Source organism: Salvelinus namaycush, unplaced genomic scaffold (genome assembly GCF_016432855.1).
Source record: "Salvelinus namaycush isolate Seneca unplaced genomic scaffold, SaNama_1.0 Scaffold62, whole genome shotgun sequence".
In the NCBI taxonomy this organism is placed as follows: domain Eukaryota; kingdom Metazoa; phylum Chordata; class Actinopteri; order Salmoniformes; family Salmonidae; genus Salvelinus; species Salvelinus namaycush.
Window position 1 is genome coordinate 353777 of NW_024061331.1, and position 15950 is coordinate 369726.

Consider the following 15950-nt stretch of genomic DNA (forward strand, 5'->3'; position numbering starts at 1 on the left):
TCAGACACAAGAGGTATTTGGCAGGGTCTACAGTCAATCACGGACTACAAAAAGAAAACCAGTCCCGTCGCCGACCACGATGTCTTGCTCCCAGACAAACTATACAACTTCTTTGCTCGCTTTGAGGACAATACAGTGCCACTGACACGGCCCACTACCAAAACCTGCGGACTCTCCTTCACTGCAGCCGACGTGAGTAAAACATTTAAACGAAAGAATAACAATAACAATGACAATAACATACAGCTGGCGGGTTATACACTGTATTGGCAGGATAGAACAGAAGCCTCTGGTAAGACAAAGGGTAGCGGTCTATGTATATTTGTAAACAACAGCTGGTGCACGATATCTAAGGAAGTCTTAAGGTTTTGCTCGCCTGAGGTAGAGTATCTCATGATAAGCTGTAGACCACACTATTTACCAAGAGCGTTTTCATCTATATTCTTCGTAGCTGTCTATTTACCAGCACAAACCGATGCTGGCACTAAGACTGCACTCAATGAGCTGTATAAGGCCATAAGCAAACAGGAAAACGCTCATCCAGAGGCGGCGCTCCTAGTGGCCGGGGACTTTAATGCAGGGAAACTTAAAGCAGGAAGCACCAGTGACCCGGTCAATAGAAAAGTGGTCGGATGAAGCAGATCCAAAGCTACAGGACTGGAATATGTTCCGGGATTCTTCCGATGGCATTGATGAGTACACCACATCAGTCACTGGCTTCATCAATCAGTGCATCGATGATGTCGTCCCCACAGTGACCATACGTACATAACCCAACCAGAAGTCATGGATTACAGGCAGCATCCTCACTGAGCTAAAGACTAGAGCTGCCGCTTTCAAGGAGCGGGACTCTAACCCGGAAGATTATTGGAAATCCCTCTATGCCCTCCGAGGAACCATCAAACAGGTAAAGCATCAATACAGGACTAAGATCAAAACGTATTGCACCAGCTCTGAAGCTCGTCGGATGTGGCAGGGCTTGCAAACCATTACAGACTACAAGGGGATGCACAGCCAAGTGCTGCCCAGTGACACAAGGATCCCAGACGGGCTAAACTACTTCTATGCTCGCGTTGGGGCAAATAACACTGAACCATGCATGAGAGCACCAGCTGTTCCACAAGACTGTGTGATCACGCTCTCCACAGCCGATGTGAGTAAGACCTTCACAAGGCCGCTGGGCCAGACAGATTAGCAGGACTTGTACTGCGCTGACCAACTGGCAAGTGTCTTCACTGACATTTTCAACCTCTCCCTGTCCGAGTCTGTAATACCAACATGTTTCAAGCAGACCACCATAGTCCCTGTTCCCAAGAACACTAAGGTAACCTCCCTAAACGACTACCGACCCGTAGCACTCACGTCTGTAGCCATGAAGTGCTTTGAAAGGCTGGTTATGGCTCACCTCAACACCATCATCCCAGAAATCCTAGACCCACTCCAATTCGCATACCGCGCCAAAAAATCAACAGATGATGCAAATTCCATTGCACTCCACACCGCCCTTTCCCACCTGCACAAAAGGAACACCTATGTGAGAATGCTATTCATTGACTACAGCTCAGGGTTCAACACCATAGTGCCCTCAAATCAATAAGCTAAGGACCCTGGGACTGCCTGATGAGCCACACCCTGGTGGTAATGGTAGGTAACAACACATGCGCCATGCTGATCCTCAACACTGGGGCCCCTCAGGGGTGCATGCTCAGTCCCCTCCTGTACTCCCTGTTCACTCAAGACTGCACGGCCAGTCATGGCTCCAACACCATCATTACATTTGCTGATGACAACAGTCGTAGGCCTGATCAACGACGAGACAGCCTATAGGGAGGAGGTCAGAGACCTGGCCGTGTGGTGCCAGGAGAACAACCTCTCCCTCAACGTGATCAAGACAAAGGAGATGATTGTGGACTACAGGAAAAAGAGGACCGAGCACGCCCCCATTCTCATCGCCGGGGCTGCAGTGGAGCACGTTGAGAGCTTCAAATTCCTTGGTGTCCACATCATCAACAACCTAACATGGTCCAAGCACACCAAGACAAAGGGGGCACGACAAAACCTTTTCCCCCTCAGGACACTGAAAAGATTTGGCATGGGTCCTCAGATCCTCAAAAGGTTCTACAGCTGCACCATCGAGAGCATACTGACTGGTTGCATCACTGCCTTTTATGGCAACTGCTCAGCCTCTGACCACAAGGCACTACAGAGTGTAGTGCAAACGGCCCAGTACATCACTAGGGACAAGCTTCCTGCCATCCAGGACCTCTATACCAGGCGGTGTCAGAGGAAGGCCTTACAAATTGTTAAAGACTCCAGCCACCCTAGTCAAAGACTGTTCTCTCTGCTACCACACGGCAAGCGGTACCGGAGCGCCAAGTCTAGGTCCAAGAGGCTATTAAACAGCTTCTACCCCTAAGCCATAACACTCCTGAACATCTAGTGAAATGGCTACCCAGACTATTTGCAGTGCCCCCCACCCCCCTCACCCCTCTTTACTCTCTGTGGTCATCTATGTATAGTTACTTTAATAACTCTATCTACATGTACATACCACGTCAAATAACCGGTGCCCCCGCACATTGACTCTGTATCGGTACCTGCCTGTGTAACAGTATAACTTTAGTCCGTCCCCTCGCACCGACCCGGGCGCGAACCAGGGACCCTCTACACACATCCTGCACACATCAACAACAGTCACCCACGAAGCATCATTACCCATCGCTCCACAAAAACCACTACTTCAAGGTCTCAAAGCGAGTGACGTCACCGATTGAAACGCTATTAGCGCGCACCACCGCTAACTAGCTAGCCATTTCACATCGGTTATACCTGTATATAGTCTCACTATTGTCATTTCAATGCTGCTCTTTAATTACTTTTATCTCTTGTTCTTATCTGTATTTTTTGAAACTGCATTGTTGGTTAGGGGCTCGTAAGTAAGCCTTTAAATGTAAGGTCTACACCTGTTGTATTCGGCGCATGTGACTAATACAATTTGATTTGATTTGATTTCCGTTAGGGAACACCTACTCTGTGAGGTTAATGTGTGCATTGACTCAATTCGCCCTTGCACTCATCCTAAACAACGCCATTTTTTTTGTATCTTGGGCAAAGGCTAAAGTCGACAATAGATTCTAGTTTGGAAACAGAAAACCTACCGAGATAATATGTTTCATCAATGAGAATCTCGCTCTGTCTTCTCCCACTGACTGCCGCTGGATTTCCTCTCATCACCATATTTGGAGTTGAAATACCAGCCGGATGCTTCAGATGTATCCATCCGGTGAAACATCTGGCTCATTGTTTGATCTGTGATTGACTGTTGTGAGTGGAAAATGCTGTGTTGTTACTGTTGGCACGGCACCAGGACTGACGATTACAGCTGAGTGGCTGTGTCGGAGTTAACGCGTGTGTGTGTGCGCGCACGCGAGGCTCCTTATGTAACGAGAAAGTGAGTTAGCTTGTTATTGTGTTTTTGATTTTAACCGTCCTTTCGACCAAAGTGAATATCCAGATGAACACTTATCCACGTCCAGATTTCAAATGTCATATTATGTCTACACATAGTGTTGTAATGAAGTGCAAATAGTTAAAGTACAAAAGGGAAAATCAATCTCCCTGCTTCGCTTTTCACCTCTCACACAGTCTCCCTCCTATCTCTTTATAGCGTGTGTGTCGTGAATAACATTTGCCTGAGCAACAACAGTAGAATCGGCGGTTCTGTTTTCAAAATAAAAGTTACCCATTGAAACTGATGCAAACGGATGCAAATGGAATCATGCTACATTTGGACGAGATAATTCAAAACAAGTTTGGAATATTGTTATATAAATTTAACAAAAGACAATAATTAGTTAATTTGACACCAAATAAAATATGTTAAAATTGCCCTGTGGATGTATAGGTTTTAGGACTGAAACAGACCTTCAATGTACCAGCCTTATGGGTCTTGGGTTCATGACATGGGGTACCAGCCTTATGGGTCTTGGGTTCGTGACATGGGGTACCAGCCTTATGGGTCTTGGGTTCATGACATGGGGTACCAGCCTTATGGGTCTTGGGTTCGTGACATGGGGTACCAGCCATATGGGTCTTGGGTTCATGACATGGGGTACCAGCCTTATGGATCTTGGGTTCGTGACATGGGGTACCAGCCATATGGGTCTTGGGTTCATGACATGGGGTACCAGCGTTATGGATCTTGGGTTTGTGACATGGGGTACCAGCCTTATGGATCTTTGGTTCATGACATGGGGTACCAGCGTTATGGGGGTTTGGGTTCGTGACATGGGGTACCAGCCTTATGGGTCTTGGGTTCATGACATGGGGTACCAGCCTTATGGATCTTGGGTTCATGGCATGGGGTACCAGCCTTATAGGTCTTGGGTTCGTGACATGGGGTACCAGCCTTATGGATCTTGGGTTCATGACATGGGGTACCAGCCATATGGATCTTGGGTTCATGACATGGGGTACCAGCCTTATGGATCTTGGGTTCATGACATGGGGTACCAGCCTTATGGATCTTGGGTTCATGACAGGGGGTACCAGCCTTATGGATCTTGGGTTCATGACATGGGGTACCAGCCTTATGGATCTTGGGTTCATGACATGGGGTACCAGCCTTATGGGTCTAGGGTTTGTGAAATGGGGTACCAGCCTTATGGATCTTGGATTCGTGACAGGGGGTACCAGCCTTATGGATCTTGGGTTCATGACATGGGGTACCAGCCTTATGGGTCTTGGGTTTGTGAAATGGGGTACCAGCCTTATGGATCTTGGGTTCATGACAGGAGGTACCAGCCTTATGGATCTTGGGTTCATGACAGGAGGTACCAGCCTTATGGATCTTGGGTTCATGACTTGTGGTACCAGCCTTATGGATCTTGGGTTCATGACATGGGGTACCAGCCTTATGGGTCTTGGGTTCATGACAGGAGGTACCAGCCTTATGGATCTTGGGTTCATGACATGGGGTACCAGCCTTATGGATCATGGGTTCATGACATGGGGTACCAGCCTTATGGATCTTGGGTTCATGACATGGGGTACCAGCCTTATGGGTCTTGGGTTTGTGAAATGGGGTACCAGCCTTATGGATCTTGGGTTCATGACAGGAGGTACCAGCCTTATGGATCTTGGGTTCATGACATGGGGTACCAGCGTTATGGGGGTTTGGGTTCGTGACATGGGGTACCAGCCTTATGGGTCTTGGGCTCATGACATGGGGTACCAGCCTTATGGATCTTGGGTTCATGACATGGGGTACCAGCCTTATGGATCTTGGGTTCGTGACATGGGGTACCAGCCTTATGGGTCTTGGGTTTGTGAAATGGGGTACCAGCCTTATGGATCTTGGGTTCATGACAGGAGGTACCAGCCTTATGGATCTTGGGTTCATGACAGGAGGTACCAGCCTTATGGATCTTGGGTTCATGACATGGGGTACCAGCCTTATGTGTCTTGGGTTCATGACATGGGGTACCAGCCTTATGGGTCTTGGGTTCATGACATGGGGTACCAGCCTCATGGGTCTTGGGTTCATGACAGGGGATACCAGCCTACTCATTGACACCCACAGATTACAATTCAAAAGAGCTTACACAAATATTAGCATCGTAGCTCTTTTTGCGGGACTTTAACTGTGGGAAATCACCTCACAATTCAGTCTATAGTGCCTATTGAACATTCATATTGCAATGTACAGGGTTCCCGAGTGGCACAGCGGTCTAAGGCACTGCATCTCTATGCAAGAGGCGTCACTACAGTCCCTGGTTCGAATGCAGGCTGTATCACATCCGGCCATGATTGGGAGTCCCATAGGGCGGCGCACAATTGGCCCAGTATCGTCTGGGTTTGGCCGGGGTAGGCCGTCATTTTAAATAAGAATTAGTTCTTAACAGACTTGCCTAGTTTAATAAAGGTTATTCTTTTTTAAATAAACTTATGGAATTGTGAGGTGATTTCCTAGAGTCAATGTCCTGCAATAAGAGCTACGATGCAATTATTTGTGTAAACTCTTCACTTTTCATGGACCCAAGATCCAGAGGTGACGCTGTACAGTGCAATAGAAGTCTGTCCCAATGCAATTCTAATACAGCCACAGTGCGACTTCAACTATGTTTTGTGTGTCAAATGAACTTCTTATTTTATTTTTTTGAAGTCATATAACAACATTCTAACCCTGTTCAGCATGATCTTGTCCAAATATGGCATTATTACATTATTTTTATCCGTTTGTATCAGTTTCAGTATGAAACTTTTATTTTGAAGTCGAACCGCAAATTCCATTGTGGCTCATCATTATTCTAGCTAGCATCACACAGGTGCTTTTCAGACGGGATACAATAATCGCTTGTAACCTGCACGGTCTCAAACAGAGTACGGAGAACAGCAACGGTCGGTAGTCGAGATCTGTCGCGTGCACAGAAGAACCACACTAGAACCGAACTGGAAAAAAAAAAAAGAGAAAGAGAAAACGGAGCCTTTGTTTTCAGAAGCAGCGGGGAGCCGAACCAGAGGAAAAGATGAGTTTTCTGCCATACTTCTCCGCTGAGACCTGGACCCTCCTGGCCCTCCTCATCACCCTCATTGTAGTGTAAGGTCTTCAAATCAAATCAAATGTTATTTGTCACATTTATCGTAGTTAACCGGTGTAGACTAACAGTGAAATGCTTAGTTAGGGGTCCTTTTCCAACAATGCAAGATAAGTTATATATTTTGTATACTTCTCTAGAACATATTACTAGTTAACGTGTGTGTGTGTGTGTGTGTGTGTGTGTGTGTGTGTGTGTGTGTGTGTGTGTGTGTGTCTGTGCGTGTGTGTGTGTGTGTGTGTGTGTGTGTGTGTGTGTGTGTGTGTGTGTGTGTGTGTGTGTGTGTGTGTGTGTGTGTGTGTGTACAGGTATGGGTACTGGCCCTATGGTGTGTTCACTAAGATGGGTATCCCTGGTCCCAAACCCCTACCTTACTTTGGCACAATGATGGAGTATAAAAAGGTTCGTACCCGTTCAGAATAAACATCTCATATTTTAAACAATAGTGTTATTTTCCCCCCATGTAAAACAATACAATGAGAAGGAAAATGAGGACTAGACGGTTGTTTAAACAATGGATAAATAAAAGGTAATATGAGACATGATCAGTCTAGAAGTTGTGTTTTTGACCCTGGGAACCATTGAAAAGAACAAACCCTCCTCAACTCTCACCTGTTTCAGGTGTGTTCTCTGTTCAGGTGGAGGACACACCTACATGACCTTCTAAGGCAAAAATCAGCAGTTTTTCTCCCCCCCCCCTCTCTCACTCTCTCTCTCTCTCTCTCTCTCTCTCTCTCTCTCTCTCTCTCTCTCTCTCTCTCTCTCTCTCTCTCTCTCTCTACCTCTCTCTCTCCAGGGTTTCACTAACTTTGACACAGAGTGCTTTCAGAAGTATGGGAAAATCTGGGGGTGAGTTCTGTTGGCTGTACCGTACTAGGATGACTCACAACTGTACTATGCTCTTTCAATTCATTACCTGCTTGAGCTGTCATGTGACCATGAGGAATGGTATTAATAATGTCAACAACAACCAGAATAATGTTTTCTATGTAGTTTTATATGAGGTGGTTAAATGTTTGGGTCTCCAGTGTTGGCATGGTTACTTTCTAAATGTAATCTGTTACAATTACTAGTTTTACCTGTCCAACATTACCCCAAACTCAGTAACGTAATCTGATTACATTCAGTTACTAGTTTTACCTGTCCAACGTTACCCCAAACTCAGTAACGTAATCTGATTACATTCAGTTACTAGTTTTACCTGTCCAACATTACCCCAAACTCAGTAACGTAATCTGATTACATTCAGTTACTAGTTTTACCTATCCAACATTACCCCAAACTCAGTAACGTAATCTGATTACATTCAGTTACTAGTTTTACCTGTCCAACATTACCCCAAACTCAGTAACGTAATCTGATTACATTCAGTTACTAGTTTTACCTGTCCAACATTACCCCAAACTCAGTAACGTAATCTGATTACATTCAGTTACTAGTTTTACCTGTCCAACATTACCCCAAACTCAGTAATGTAATCTGATTACATTCAGTTACTAGTTTTACCTGTCCAACATTACCCCAAACTCAGTAACGTAATCTGATTACATTCAGTTACTAGTTTTACCTGTCCAACTTTACCCCAAACTCAGTAACGTAATCTGATTACATTCAGTTACTAGTTTTACCTGTCCAACATTACCCCAAACTCAGTAACGTAATCTGATTACATTCAGTTACTAGTTTTACCTGTCCAACATTACCCCAAACTCAGTAACGTAATCTGATTACATCCAGTTACTAGTTTTACCTGTCCAACATTACCCCAAACTCAGTAACGTAATCTGATTACACTCAGTTACTAGTTTTACCTGTCCAACAATACCCCAAACTCAGTAACGTAATCTGATTACATTCAGTTACTAGTTTTACCTGTCCAACATTACCCCAAACTCAGTAACGTAATCTGATTACATCCAGTTACTAGTTTTACCTGTCCAACATTACCCCAAACTCAGTAACGTAATCTGATTACATTCAGTTACTAGTTTTACCTGTCCAACATTACCCCAAACTCAGTAACGTAATCTGATTACATTCAGTTACTAGTTTTACCTGTCCAACATTACCCCAAACTCAGTAACGTAATCTGATTACATTCAGTTACTAGTTTTACCTGTCCAACATTACCCCAAACTCAGTAATGTAATCTGATTACATTCAGTTACTAGTTTTACCTGTCCAACATTACCCCAAACTCAGTAATGTAATCTGATTACATCCAGTTACTAGTTTTACCTGTCCAACATTACCCCAAACTCAGTAACGTAATCTGATTACATTCAGTTACTAGTTTTACCTGTCCAACATTACCCCAAACTCAGTAACGTAATCTGATTACACTCAGTTACTAGTTTTACCTGTCCAACATTACCCCAAACTCAGTAACGTAATCTGATTACATTCAGTTACTAGTTTTACATGTCCAACATTACCCCAAACTCAGTAACGTAATCTGATTACATTCAGTTACTAGTTTTACCTGTCCAACATTACCCCAAACTCAGTAACGTAATCTGATTACATTCAGTTACTAGTTTTACCTGTCCAACATTACCCCAAACTCAGTAACGTAATCTGATTACATTCAGTTACTAGTTTTACCAGCCCAACATTACCCCAAACTCAGTAACGTAATCTGATTACACTCAGTTACTAGTTTTACCTGTCCAACATTACCCCAAACTCAGTAACGTAATCTGATTACATCCAGTTACTAGTTTTACCTGTCCAACATTACCCCAAACTCAGTAACGTAATCTGATTACATTCAGTTACTAGTTTTACCTGTCCAACATTACCCCAAACTCAGTAACGTAATCTGATTACCTTCAGTTACTAGTTTTACCTGTCCAACATTACCCCAAACTCAGTAACGTAATCTGATTACATTCAGTTACTAGTTTTACCTGTCCAACATTACCCCAAACTCAGTAACGTAATCTGATTACACTCAGTTACTAGTTTTACCTGTCCAACATTACCCCAAACTCAGTAACGTAATCTGATTACATTCAGTTACTAGTTTTACCTGTCCAACATTACCCCAAACTCAGTAACGTAATCTGATTACATTCAGTTACTAGTTTTACCTGTCCAACATTACCCCAAACTCAGTAACGTAATCTGATTACATTCAGTTACTAGTTTTACCTGTCCAACATTACCCCAAACTCAGTAACGTAATCTGATTACATTCAGTTACTAGTTTTACCAGCCCAACATTACCCCAAACTCAGTAACGTAATCTGATTACACTCAGTTACTAGTTTTACCTGTCCAACATTACCCCAAACTCAGTAACGTAATCTGATTACATCCAGTTACTAGTTTTACCTGTCCAACATTACCCCAAACTCAGTAACGTAATCTGATTACATTCAGTTACTAGTTTTACCTGTCCAACATTACCCCAAACTCAGTAACGTAATCTGATTACCTTCAGTTACTAGTTTTACCTGTCCAACATTACCCCAAACTCAGTAACGTAATCTGATTACATTCAGTTACTAGTTTTACCTGTCCAACATTACCCCAAACTCAGTAACGTAATCTGATTACACTCAGTTACTAGTTTTACCTGTCCAACATTACCCCAAACTCAGTAACGTAATCTGATTACATTCAGTTACTAGTTTTACCTGTCCAACATTACCCCAAACTCAGTAACGTAATCTGATTACATTCAGTTACTAGTTTTACATGTCCAACATTACCCCAAACTCAGTAACGTAATCTGATTACATTCAGTTACTAGTTTTACCTGTCCAACATTACCCCAAACTCAGTAACGTAATCTGATTACATTCAGTTACTTTTAGAATACTTTCCCTTTAACCCTTTCTCCTACGCTGAGTCTCCTCCTACACATCTGAACAGCCAAATACATCTCTGTTGCTAGACAGAACCTTAGTGATACCTGTTCTTCCTCACTTCATCTGACCTGACCTCTGCCCCAAAGGGCTCACTCCTCCCCAACTCACGGCTGTCATGGTGACTGGTACCAGACTGTGTCTTTCCTCCCCCCATAGGATCCCTGATAACAATAACATATCCTGACATAATGTAAACATGATTAATTCCCCTCTCTCCCTCAGTGACAGGAATAAGTATATTTCATGATTTCATAAGTCAAGAAATCAGAACCCAACACTACTGTATATAATAATACTATTAAACAACTTTAAACTTGCACCTCTTTTCAATGCTGATTTGAATGTCATTGAGAAAACAGACAAGTGTCAAAGATATTTTTTCGCAAACATCTTTTCTGCATTTAAAGTAATCTTCAAAGTAATCATCTAGTTTTTCAAAAATATCTGTAATCTGATTATAATATTTTTTTGCTGGTTATGTAACAGATTACAGTTACCGTTTAAAAAAATATCCCTTACATGTAATCCGTTACTCCCCAACCCTGTGTGTTTCTCCTCTGTGAAGGATCTATGATGGGAGGCAGCCTGTACCATGTAGGTGTATATATAGTGGTTAAAGCCATGTGTATTTCTCCTCTGTGAAGGATCTATGATGGGAGGCAGCCTGTTCTGTGTATCATGGACAAAAGCATGATCAAGACCGTCCTGATTAAAGAGTGTTACAACATCTTCACCAACCGCAGAGTGAGAGACACACACACACACACACACACACACACACACACACACACACACACACACACACACACACACACACACACACACACACACACACACACACACACACACACACACACACACACATCCCCTAATAATAATCTAAATAATAATAATCCTTACATTATTACTGATATTATTAATACATTATTTGTGTTTCAGAAATTAATTCTGAATGGTGAGCTGTTTGATAGTTAATACAACTGTCCTCCATGTTTTAGAACTTCCATCTGAATGGCGAGCTGTTTGATGCGGTGTCCGTTGCCGAGGACGATACATGGAGAAAGATCCGCAGTGTCCTCTCACCTTCCTTTACCTCTGGACGACTAAAAGAGGTAGAACCATCCCTCCATCTCTCCCTTTCTATGTTTTATCAACAAGTTATAATTACTTTATAGCTTGTTATAAACTATTAACTCATTATAGCTTGTTATAAACACTTTATAGCTTGTTATAAACTCATTATAGCTTGTTTTAAACTCATTATAGCTTGTTATAAACACTTTATAGCTTGTTATAAACTCATTATAGCTTGTTATAAACTATTAACTCGTTATAGCTTGTTATAAACTAACTCATTATAGATTATTATTAACTCATTATAGCTTGTTATTAACTCATTATAGCTTGTTATTAACTCATTATAGCTTGTTATAAACTCATTATAGCTTGTTATAAACTAATTATAGCTTGTTATAATCTCTATAAACTCATTATAGCTTGTTATAAACACTTTATAGCTTGTTATAAACTCTATAAACTCATTATAGATTGTTATAAACTCATTATAGCTTGTTAATAACTTATTATAGCTTATTATAAACTCATTATAGCTTGTTATAAACTATTAACTCGTTATAGCTTGTTATAAACTAACTCATTATAGATTATTATTAACTCATTATAGCTTGTTATTAACTCATTATAGCTTGTTATTAACTCATTATAGCTTGTTATAAACTCATTATAGCTTGTTATAAACTAATTATAGCTTGTTATAATCTCTATAAACTCATTATAGCTTGTTATAAACACTTTATAGCTTGTTATAAACTCTATAAACTCATTATAGATTGTTATAAACTCATTATAGCTTGTTAATAACTTATTATAGCTTATTATAAACTCTTAATTAACTCATTATAGCTTGTTATAAACTTTTTACTAACTCATTATAGCTTGTTATAATCTATTAACTCATTATTGCTTGTTATAAACTCTTTACTAACTCTTTATACCTTGTTATAAAATCTTTACTAACTCTTTATACCTTGTTATAAACTCTTTTTCTAACTCTTTATAGCTTGTTATAAACTCTTTATTAACTCATTATAGCTTGTTATAAACTCTTTACTAACTCATTATTGCTTGTTATGAACTATTAACTCATTATAGCTTGTTATAAACTCTTTATTAACTCATTATAGCTTGTTATAAACTATTAACTCATTATAGCTTGTTATAAACTATTAACTCATTATAGCTTGTTATAAACTCTTTATTAACTCATTATAGCTTGTTATAAACTCTTCACTAACTCATTGTAGCTTGTTATAAACTCTTTACTAACTCTTTATAGCTTGTTATAAACTCTTTACTAACTCATTATAGCTTGTTATAAACTATTAACTCATTATAGCTTGTTATAAACTATTAACTCATTATAGCTTGTTAGAAACTATTAACTCATTATAGCTTGTTATAAACTATTTACTCATTATAGCTTGTTATAAACTCTTTACTAACTCATTATAGCTTGTTATAAACTATTAACTCATTATAGCTTGTTATAAACTATCTACTAACTATTTATAGCTTGTTATAAACTCTTTACTAACTCATTATAGCTTGTTATAAACTCTTTACTAACTCATTATAGCTTGTTATAAACTATCTACTAACTCTTTATAGCTTGTTATAAACTATTAACTCATTATAGCTTCTTATAAACTATTAACTCATTATAACTTGTTATAAACTATTAACTCATTATAGCTTCTTATAAACTAACTCATTATAGCTTGTTATAAACTATAATTCATTATAGCTTGTTATAAACTATTAACTCATTATAGCTTGTTATAAACTATTAACTCATTATAGCTTGTTATAAACTCTATACTAACTCATTATAGCTTGTTATAAACTCTTTATTAACTCATTATAGCTTGTTATAAACTCTTTATTAACTCATTATGGCTTGTTATAAACTCATTATAGCTTGTTATAAACTAATTATAGCTTGTTATAATCTCTATAAACTCATTATAGCTTGTTATAAACACTTTATAGCTTGTTATAAACTCTATAAACTCATTATAGATTGTATAAACTCATTATAGCTTGTTAATAAGTTATTATAACTTGTTATAAACTCTTAATTAACTCATTATAGCTTGTTATAAACTCTTTACTAACTCATTATAGCTTGTTATAATCTATTAACTCATTATTGCTTGTTATAAACTCTTTACTAACTCTTTATACCTTGTTATAAACTCTTTTCTAACTCTTTATAGCTTGTTATAAACTCATTATAGCTTGTTATAAACTAATTATAGCTTGTTATAATCTCTATAAACTCATTATAGCTTGTTATAAACACTTTATAGCTTGTTATAAACTCTATAAACTCATTATAGATTGTACAAACTCATTATAGCTTGTTAATAACTTATTATAGCTTGTTATAAACTCTTAATTAACTCATTATAGCTTGTTATAAACTCTTTACTAACTCATTATAGCTTGTTATAATCTATTAACTCATTATTGCTTGTTATAAACTCTATAAACTCATTATAGCTTGTTATAAACACTTTATAGCTTGTTATAAACTCTATAAACTCATTATAGATTGTATAAACTCATTATAGCTTGTTAATAAGTTATTATAACTTGTTATAAACTCTTAATTAACTCATTATAGCTTGTTATAAACTCTTTACTAACTCATTATAGCTTGTAATAATCTATTAACTAATTATTGCTTGTTATAAACTCTTTACTAACTCTTTATACCTTGTTATAAACTCTTTACTAACTCTTTATAGCTTGTTATAAACTCATTATAGCTTGTTATAAACTATTAACTCATTATAGCTTGTTATAATCTATTAACTCATTATTGCTTGTTATAAACTCTTTACTAACTCTTTATAACTTGTTATAAACTCTTTTCTAACTCTTTATAGCTTGTTATAAACTCTTTTTCTAACTCTTTATAGCTTGTTATAAACTCATTTTAGCTTGTTATAAACTCTTTATTAACTCATTATAGCTTGTTATAAACTCTTTACTAACTCATTATTGCTTGTTATAAACTATTAACTCATTATAGCTTGTTATAAACTCTTTATTAAGTCATTATAGCTTGTTATAAACTATTAACTCATTATAGCTTGTTATAAACTATTAACTCATTATAGCTTGTTATAAACTCTTTATTAACTCATTATAGCTTGTTATAAACTCTTCACTAACTCATTGTAGCTTGTTATAAACTTTTTACTAACTCTTTATAGCTTGTTATAAACTCTTTACTAACTCATTATAGCTTGTTATAAACTCTTTACTAACTCATTATAGCTTGTTATAAACTATTAACTCATTATAGCTTGTTATAAACTATTAACTCATTATAGCTTGTTATAAACTCTTCACTAACTCATTATAGCTTGTTATAAACTATTAACTCATTATAGCTTGTTATAAACTAGTAACTCATTATAGCTTGTTATAAACTATTAACTCATTATAGCTTGTTATAAACTATTAACTCATTATAGCTTTTTATAAACTATTAACTCATTATAGCTTGTTATAAACTATTAACTCATTATAGCTTGTTATAAACTATTAACTCATTATAGCTTGTTATAAACTCTTTACTAACTATTTATAGCTTGTTATAAACTCTTTACTAACTCTTTATAGCTTGTTATAAACTCTTTACTAACTCATTATAGCTTGTTATAAACTCTTTACTAACTCATTATAGCTTGTTATAAACTACAACTCATTATAGCTTGTTATAAACTCTTTACTAACTCATTATAGCTTGTTATAAACTACAACTCATTATATATTGTTATAAACTCTTTACTAACTCATTATAGCTTGTTATAAACTATTAACTCATTATAGCTTGTTAGAAACTATTATCTCATTATAGCTTGTTAGAAACTATTAACTCATTATAGCCTGTTATAAACTATTTACTCATTATAGCTTGTTATAAACTCTTTACTAACTCAGTATAGCTTGTTATAAACTATTAACTCATTATAGCTTGTTATAAACTATTAACTCATTATAGCTTCTTATAAACTAACTCATTATAGCTTGTTATAAACTATTAACTCATTATAGCTTGTTATAAACTCTTTACTAACTATTTATAGCTTGTTATAAACTCTTTACTAACTCATTATAGCTTGTTATAAACTATCTACTAACTCATTATAGCTTGTTATAAACTATTAACTCATTATAGCTTCTTATAAACTATTAACTCATTATAGCTTGTTATAAACTATTAACTCATTATAGCTTCTTATAAACTATAACTCATTATAGCTTGTTATAAACTATAATTCATTATAGCTTGTAATAAACTATTAACTCATTATAGCTTGTTATAAACTCTTTACTAACTCATTATAGCTTGTTATAAACTCTTTACTAACTCATTATAGCTTGT

At 37.8% G+C, this 15950-nt stretch overlaps 1 protein-coding gene across 1 annotated transcript in view; it reads left to right on the forward strand.

Annotated features, from left to right (window-relative positions):
* The first annotated feature begins 6330 nt into the window (after positions 1-6330).
* Positions 6331-15950, forward strand: part of LOC120042132 (cytochrome P450 3A27) — a 36048-nt gene continuing 26428 nt past the window's right edge. Inside the window, exons 1-5 of the mRNA XM_038986994.1 lie at positions 6331-6598; positions 6905-6998; positions 7393-7445; positions 11116-11215; positions 11470-11583. Coding sequence (XP_038842922.1) covers positions 6528-6598; positions 6905-6998; positions 7393-7445; positions 11116-11215; positions 11470-11583 — 432 coding nt within the window. The 5' untranslated portion in view covers positions 6331-6527. The remainder of the gene's footprint in view (positions 6599-6904; positions 6999-7392; positions 7446-11115; positions 11216-11469; positions 11584-15950) is intronic.